Source organism: Lampetra planeri, chromosome 37 (assembly GCF_965212315.1).
Source record: "Lampetra planeri chromosome 37, kcLamPlan1.2.h2, whole genome shotgun sequence".
NCBI classification, from domain to species: domain Eukaryota; kingdom Metazoa; phylum Chordata; class Hyperoartia; order Petromyzontiformes; family Petromyzontidae; genus Lampetra; species Lampetra planeri.
In genome coordinates, this window is record NC_136143.1 from 6,444,756 (window position 1) to 6,453,180 (window position 8,425).

The following is an 8,425-nucleotide window of genomic DNA, read 5'->3' on the forward strand; positions in this document are numbered from 1 at the left end:
GCCTGATGGGGCTGGCTGTAGCCTGATGGGGCTGGCTGTAATTAGCGGTGAAACGTCGTACTCGAATTGTCAATGTTGTGGGTTTACTCTCCAACACACCGGTGTGCTGAACTAATAACTAACTGCATGTTTTGTTTAATTGACTAACCTTTACTAATTGTCTGTCGGGTGGTTGCAGGTTCAACGACACATTTATATTTACACAATCAAACCCAAAAATCCCTATTATGAACAATAATAACGTGTACAGCAATCCTACATGTATCCGTTTAATAGCTAATGAGTCAAAAGACTAAATTTTAAGAGGGGCCTGCTGGCATATCTGTGGCTGATTTAAATGGGTTTGTGCCTTTTTTTCTGTGGCTTAGATAGGAAACTAGTGGAATGTATTGCACCTCTAGTTGCTGTATGCAACCGTCCTCCGTTCCCTAATCGATTTTTTTATGCACGTGGGATGCAAATGGAGCGTCAGAAGAGAAACCAAATTTATCGAAGACATGCTCAACTTCATAGATTCCAAGAGACGGTGACAACCATTCCTATACAACCGCGCATGGGCCCTAGTAATTTTAATTCAAATACATTACTGTAACCGGTGCCGACAAAATAGCTTTTACGGCTACTGCAGAGACGCGTAAAGGCTGTTAATTGTAGCAAAAACAGCCTTGGAAAATCGATATCACAGATAGCATACCTCGCTTAAAACAACGTAGAGTTTGCATACTGCGCAATGAAGTATGAACCCGGTGACCTGAGTTGTATTCCAAGCCACGGTTAGCATTACAAATACAACAGCGGAAAAATGAAATATGAACCGACCATGCAACCCAACTCGCACGGACCCAGCACATTGAAAGTCCTGTTGCTGTATGGTCACACATCCAGCAGTGGCTTGACGGAAGGGTGCGAAATATACCATCGTGAAACAATCGTGTAACATACGTCCCACTGGTATTTGGCAATCCACCACTGACTACACTGTACACGGGCAAGTAATAATGGTGATGACAATTATCATTTTCATAGCGGTGGTAATGATGATTATTATGATAGAGCTGATGTCACTGCTACGGAATAGAACGGTGACCGTGGTTAATGATGATGATGACGATGAGCGTGACACGATTCTTACCCGATTCTGTTGTTAAATATCGTCGTTTTGCTGCTGTTTAACGATTATGATGGTGGCGACATTGTTACTCATGCTGACGGTGATGACGGTCATAGGCCATGGCCACGGTGAAGATGAAACTGCTGCTGCTGATGATGATGGTGGTGGTCATAGCTCTGGTGATATTACTTCTGAGTAATTATTGCTTCTGAGTAACGACTGCTGCTCACGATTGCCGCTATTGCTCCTGCTGATGGTGATGGTCACGAGCAGTTGACGAATTTGCTGCTGTTGCTGCTAGCTGATCACCATAATTACGATCGACATTGCTAATGATTGTTGCTGCTGATGATGATGAAGGTGGTTTTGGTCATAAGCGCGGCGATTGTGCTGCTGCTGCTGCTGACGATGATGATGATGGTGGTCATATCTATGGTGATGTTCCTTCTGAGTAATGAATGATTGCCGATGACGATTGCCGCTATTGCTGCTGCTGATGATGATAATAAGCAGCTGATGAAGATACTGCTGCTGCCTGATGACCATCATTACGATGTTGCCGATGAAGATGTGTATGGTCATAAGCACGGCGATTGTGCTGCTGCTGCCGATGATGATGGTGGTCATATCGATGGTGATGTTGCTTCTGAGTAATGAATGATTGCCAATAACGATTGCCGCTATTGCTGCTGCTGATGATGATAATAAGCAGCTGATGATGATAATGGTCACGAGCAGCTGATGAAGATGCTGCTGCTGCTTGATGACAATCATTACGATGTTGCCGATGAAGATGTGTATGGTCATAAGAACACGGCGATTGTGCTTGCTGCTCACGATGAGTGTCATGCCAATGGTACCGACGAAGAAGAAGATGTTTGCCGCGTCTCTTTGCTTACCACGAGTACGTCTGCTCCGTCATCGCGATGGTCTCGAGTCGCGAGGGATCCGCGCTCGCGATTTCCACCGACGCCGCCACCACCACGACGGACAGAAGTCCCTCGCAGACTTTACGCAACCATGCCGCCCGGCTTCGCTTATACATCAATAAATTAAGAATGCGGCAGTCCTACTGCTCCTGGTGATTAGAAGATCGAGTTGAAAACAATGACGTCTTGACCGCACACGGAACTCAACCCTAAGCTCCTCCGTTCGTTGCTATCGCATTTAGACGTTTTGCTTGGGCAGTGTAGCGTCGAGATAATGAAGACGGACACCTATCAGCTAGTAATGTTATCGTTATAGAGACCGTATATATTGACGGCTTTACTATAACAATAACATTAATAGATGTCCCGCAACATGGCGATTAGCGAAGGCAGTAGGCCTGACCCGTCCACCCGACCCCTTTGCAGCCTGACGCCGCCTCCGACAGAGGCGCGCACTGGCCCGCAGGGTGTTCAGGCAAGGGGCGGTGGTAAGCCCGGCGTACGTTCTCGTCTCTCTCTCTCGATCTTCGTCGTAACTACGAAAAAGACAGCCGCTCGAGAGAGACGGAGCCTGCGACTGCGGAGACGATTGCAAAAAAAGACGTCGCCGGCCTGATAAAGCCTACGGCGAGAAGAAGTCGGGTCCGACTCCGCGGTGTCGGGACTGCCGGGGTCGGCAGCGACTGCGGGGAACGCGAAGCCGAAGGCGGCGGGGGCTTCTAGGCGAGAACGAAGGCTGAGGCCCGCACCCGGGAGGGGGGGGCAACCTTCAAAAGCGGTGTCTTCAATATTTCACCTATGCTTTTATAAAACAATAAATAATACACCAACGCTTCGTAGCATTCCGTATATGTTCTATACTCGGTACATCGCGATAGAAAGGCAACGGCGAGAACTGGAGGCTGCCTTTGATTGCATCCCGAATGGTGACGGCGATGATGATGGGGTGGTGGTGGTGATGGATTCCTTGCAGACGTTTGTCTCCTTCAATTAAAATCAAAACCGCGATTCTCGAGTTCTCTTCCACTGTGAGCCGGGTCGCGTCTTGCCACAGCTGCTGCCTTGCTCACGAAGCCATATTTGTTTTCTTCACGCATCCAGCCTCCCTCCCTCCTCCTCCTCTTCCAGCCACAGCCGCTCACCTCCCTCTAACGCTCTCCTTGCTGTTCTTTCTCCCCTGCTCGCTCTCCGTCTCCCTTCCCGTCTTCGAATCCTCTCCGCGAAAAGCGTCTCTCCAGGTCACCGGGCAGGCGACTGTGTCTACAGCATCACGTCTCCTCGCTGTGTGCGTGTGCGTCTCTCTCTCTCTGCGTGTGTAGTAGCTCTGTGTGTGTGTGCTCCTCTCCCCGTCTCTCTCTCTGTGCCTCTCTCTCTTTGTTGTGCTGCTCTCTCTCCTCTCTCTCCGTGCTCTCTCCTCTGTCTCTCTCTCTCCGTGCACTCTCCAGCGCCACCGCTGTAACGCACGCCCTCTCTCAAACCCACCCACCCAGTGGATGTGATGAAGGAGGGCGAGGTGACGACGCGTTGCGTCACAGTTTGTCGCGGGGTTGTGGAGGTAGGGGGCAGGATTATGAGATACCCACCATCGTTTCTGTGTTTTTTTTAGAAGCAATCAGATTTATCAGCCCCGGACAGCTCCGGTTGAGACTCAGCCATGAATGTGTGTTGAACTTCTTTCGCGCCGTACGTAGCCAACCGTGATAATCGGAGGGTTTTTTTCTTTCAGTTTCATTGATTTGGTAGAGCCATGTGAGCCAGTCGGCTTTTGAATCGGGTGCAACTGCAACAAACTGAAGTGACGTTGCGCAAACAGAGGGTGGGGAGGGTGGGGCTGGGTGGGGGGTGGGAGGGGAGGGGCTGGTCACCCCGTGGTGCCCTTATAAAACTCAACATTTAACCTACTCACGCCGGCTTGTGCCCGCCCTCACAGTTGGGCATTTTTGCGGAATACACCACGCCGCCGTTGACCCTGCCCATTGACCGAGCAACCCAACGTTCCTACCAGCTCCCTCCGCAGGAATGTGTTAAATAATGCATACATCATGGCACACCAGTGATGTGTTGAGACACAGTGCCATGGCACAAACTGCGAACTTGTTCGGCAAGTAACAATGTAATAACTATTGTATGGTAATTGAGAAATTGTAATTTTAACCAAAAAGAGTCTTCTTTGTACTTATATCTGCCCCACTGATTCACGTTCAATTAAATCCAACGTTAATATATTTGAACACTAAGTTCAAAATGTACCCATAAAAGAGTTGGTTATGCTTTTTGCAGTTCAGAAATGATACGCACACGCTCTTCTACGATATTTAACCGGCTTGGGTCATTGCCAGTAATGCAATAGAAAAATATATATTATATTATCTTTCATGACAAATTAGCTGTCAATAGTCTGTACAACCTGAGGATTAGTGCAATTCTTCCAGGACCCCAATGAAAAGGAACTGGAAATCGCAAAAGATTGTCCTAGTCTAATGAAGTTTTTATATCTTGTAGCTGCGTTAGAATATAATTTAAAAAAAAACTGTTCCGGTAATACTGTATTAATAATTTTCTATTACCGGTATTTAGAGAAAAGTTGTAGCTGTGATGTGCAAGTGTTGCTACAGCCCCACGGTAAATGTTACATAAAATAAAAAAACATGTTTACAAAAACAATCCTAATACATACATTTCAAATATATCCATATATTTCAGAAAATGGCATGATTGTCTCATTAGGATCCCATCTGGTTATGAAAATCACGAACATACTAATTGATTAACATTCTAACACCGGTCGACATAAATTCCAATTGATAATTAAACTATCATGAACACAACCAACGTAGTATTTTTCAAAAACTAATATGCTATTAAATCAATATGGCTATTTGTCAACAAAATTTGCAACTCGCAATTGTCAGCTCGCGAAATTAAAAAATGCGTGGACTTCACGAGGGGGGAGTCGAGCTTTCGTAGACTGCATCGATTAACAATGCCTGGCCACACCCATCTTCCCCACCCTCCCCACGATACGATCGAGAATTCTCCTCCCATTCCATCCAACTCGTGAATGCTTGACCGAGGGGGTGGTTCTTGAGCGTCTCGGAGGAGAGGAGAGGGGGGGTTTCTCGGTGATGTGAGATCACAGCGGTAGGTTTTCCCTCTAAATCTCTGAGGTTTTTTTTGTAGGCTAATGCCGCTCACTAGCCAGGGAGAATCCCCATAAATTGGTGAGGAAATAAATAAATATATACACGTGTGCTGGCCAAGCTTAAAATATAACTGCAAGCTACGTTAGCTCATGGAAATCGGCGTTCGACAGCTTTCATATGCAGCGTTGAAATGTCAGCCAGGGGATTGCAGAATTTTGGTTGCTTGGGCCAGGTCATAGCTATAGCAGCGAGTTTATTAAATGTTCCTTCAAGCACAGGCCTGCTTCGAGATGAAACTGGTTTTCATCTCTCTTGATGGAAAACCAGTTTAGGGGCCGTCCATAAATGATATCACACACCTAGGGGGGGGGGGGGGGTCACACATTTGTGACGATGTGTGACGAGGGGGGTGGGGTGAAAAATGTGACTTCACATCAAAATGCGCAACTTTAAATAAATATAGACAACACGTTCTACTTAATTAAATAGGCTGTTTACTAAATGTGTTCTCCTACAACATCAGAATGCAGCAGTACATTAAATACGTACTACAATGAAAGCGATTTGAAGCATGTTTATTTTTTTTGGGGGGGGGGGGGCAGAGCTTTGTGACGTCATATTTGAGGGGGGGCTGACTTTTTGTGACGATGGGGGGGGGGGGGTCAAAAATCTTCCATAATCACGTGACGTCAATTATGGACGGCCCCTTAGCTGGAAAACCGACTTCAGCAGTTGTTTCTTGCTGTGGCTGTCCCACCTGATGATGGGCGCTTGTGTTACGATTGAAACGTCGTGATCTATTATTGTTCTACCTACGTGACTTCACCGAAAGAACCAAAGAGTATGGATTCCTGCAGTCACGGAAGCTTCAAATCAAGATTGACCCTCATGTATACTGGTTTAGACTATCACATATGTAGTGTTCTACACTTAATTGCATAATATATGTTTTCTATCGAATGATGAAGTGGAAAAAAGAACACTCTCCTGCTTGTGACTGCAGCTAAGAACACCAAACAATGGACCACGTATTTCGATTTAAAGCTTTCGTGACTGCATGGATTCATCTTCTTGGTTCTTTCGGTAAAGTCACGTAGAAGGGAAGTAATAAAATAATAAAAATAAAACATAATAAAATAAAAAAAATTCTTTTTATTATTTTATTACTTCCCTTCTACGTGACTTTACCGAAAGAACCAAGAAAATGGACCACGTAACTTCGCACCGTTGGACCAACGTTTAATGTTTACTGGAACAGCCCAACATATAATTTTGAAGGCATGCGTATCTACAAAATCATGAACTCTCAGACAAAGCAACTGAATGGCTAAACGCTGTCATGTAAAACTGGTTGCTCTTCAAAAACCAAACAAAGCAAAAAATGTAATTTTATACATTTTTTTATTCGGATATGCCTAGCAACGGGTGGGGTCTTCACAATGTTTGGCGTGTCCCCATCTCCTCCTCCACCCCACCACCAACCAGCTGCATGAACTGCAAGAACTGTATGGGAAAAACGCCCAATGCAGCCCCCACTTGGCTGAGGTGACAGGCGACTAGCCAATGGAATTGCGCAACCGGCGAACAGCTGATCAGCAAACGCCCACGCGCGCGCACGTGGCCATACAGGGAAATTCCAGGGTCGTCTTATCCTAAAAGTCTCCTGCTGTGTAATCTTATGTGCTCAGCATTAAGATACTGTTCCTTTTTTTTCTTTGGATAATCGCAATTCAAACCGCTTTTTTGTTGTTGTTACTACAACTTTTTCAACTTCGTTCCAGAATTTTTATTTTTTTTGTACCGCTTACGTGAGCTCGACTTTCCGGGGTCACCTTTCTCCACTCATACCTGTCCTGGGCCATCCGTCTGCAGTCCTGGTTGAAAGACTTAGAACTACCCTGGTGCTTCCATGTTCATTACCTTTATGGGTTTCTATATACGTCCCATGGGGGGGGGGCGTCCATAAATGACGTCACGCGATTTTGGACGATTTTTGACCCCCCCTCCCCCCCTCGTCACGCGGCGTCACAAAAAGTCAGACCCCCCTCAAATATGACGTCACAAAGCTCTGTCCCTCCCCCAACCATATTTCCATTTTGAAAATAAAACATGCTTCAAATCGCTTTAAACTATTGTCATTGTAGTGCGTATTTAATGTGGCGCTACACTGATGTTGTAGGAGAAAACTTGTGTAGCGTCATTATTAAAGCGCTACGTGAACGTTAGCCTGCTATTACGCCCATAGGGGGCGGATGGGAGGCTTAGTAGGTTGAGTGGCAGTTAAGCCAAGGTATCTCGTGACCGGAGGAGTGGACCCCGACTCGGGGTATAAAAGCCGGTCCCCTCTCTACGGGACCGGCAGTTGTCGTCCACTCGAAGAACCGAAGGCATCTCAAGCCTCGAGCCCTGGGACCCCTCAACCGAGGCTCTTGTCAGAGCCAGGTTCGAGTGGGCCAGGGGTGACAGACCCAGAGACCCTGGCAAGGTCGGGTCAGAATAGCCTCCCCTAGGTCCCGATAGCGAAGGAGCCGATAGAGGAGTGTAGTCCCGAGTTGAATAGGACACGCTATTCTGCATATCGGGTGGAAGGGGCCGTATCCCTTTGTGTCAGGGACAACTGTGATTGCGTTAACTGTTAATAGTTGTGTTGCCTCCAAGAGGAAGTCTCCTACAAGTCTGTACCCACTACACACGTATTAAAAAGGTGGCGTTGGAAAGCTGAAATTTTGCATGAAATTCACTTGAAAATATTCAACGTCTAACTAAAACTGCAGATGTTCAGAATATATTGAAATTCTGTTATAATTATAAAATATTAAAAGTAATTCTAACTATAAAAAAAACTACTTGAAACTTTGTAGTAGAACGATGCAAGATAGAGAGTACAATTATAACAATCACATATTAATGCCACAAAATTAAAAGCCCTGGTAGAATCATTAAAATAAAAATGTTGAATAACAATCATTCAAAAATATTTCAAAATGTATGCTTCTCCATTCTCCCATGGAGAAGCAAAATGCTCTTTCATGGAATAAATAAAAGGTGAACTTAGTAAATGTAAATAATCAAATAGTTAATAATGAAAAGTAATCAAAATTAGTGTTGTTATAACAATTCTATGTAAGTAGAACGTGTTTATATTTAAAGTTGCGCATGTGACGTCACATTTCTCAAACCCTACTCCCTCGTTCCACATCGTCACAAATGTCTGACCCCCCTCCCCCCCCCTAGGTGCGTGA

The 8,425-nt window shown here is 45.6% G+C and overlaps 1 protein-coding gene across 2 annotated transcripts in view; it reads right to left on the minus strand.

The window, feature by feature from the left end:
- The window catches only part of SPPL3 (signal peptide peptidase like 3), a 78,811-nt gene extending 75,462 nt beyond the window's left edge, over positions 1-3,349 (minus strand). The window contains exon 1 of one of the 2 annotated variants that reach the window (XM_078611898.1): positions 2,011-3,349. In XM_078611898.1, the coding sequence (XP_078468024.1) occupies positions 2,011-2,156 (146 nt within the window). In that variant the 5' untranslated portion in view covers positions 2,157-3,349. The remainder of the gene's footprint in view (positions 1-2,010) is intronic. The other variant, XM_078611899.1, reaches the window with a different exon arrangement.
- Positions 3,350-8,425: the final 5,076 nt, after the last annotated feature.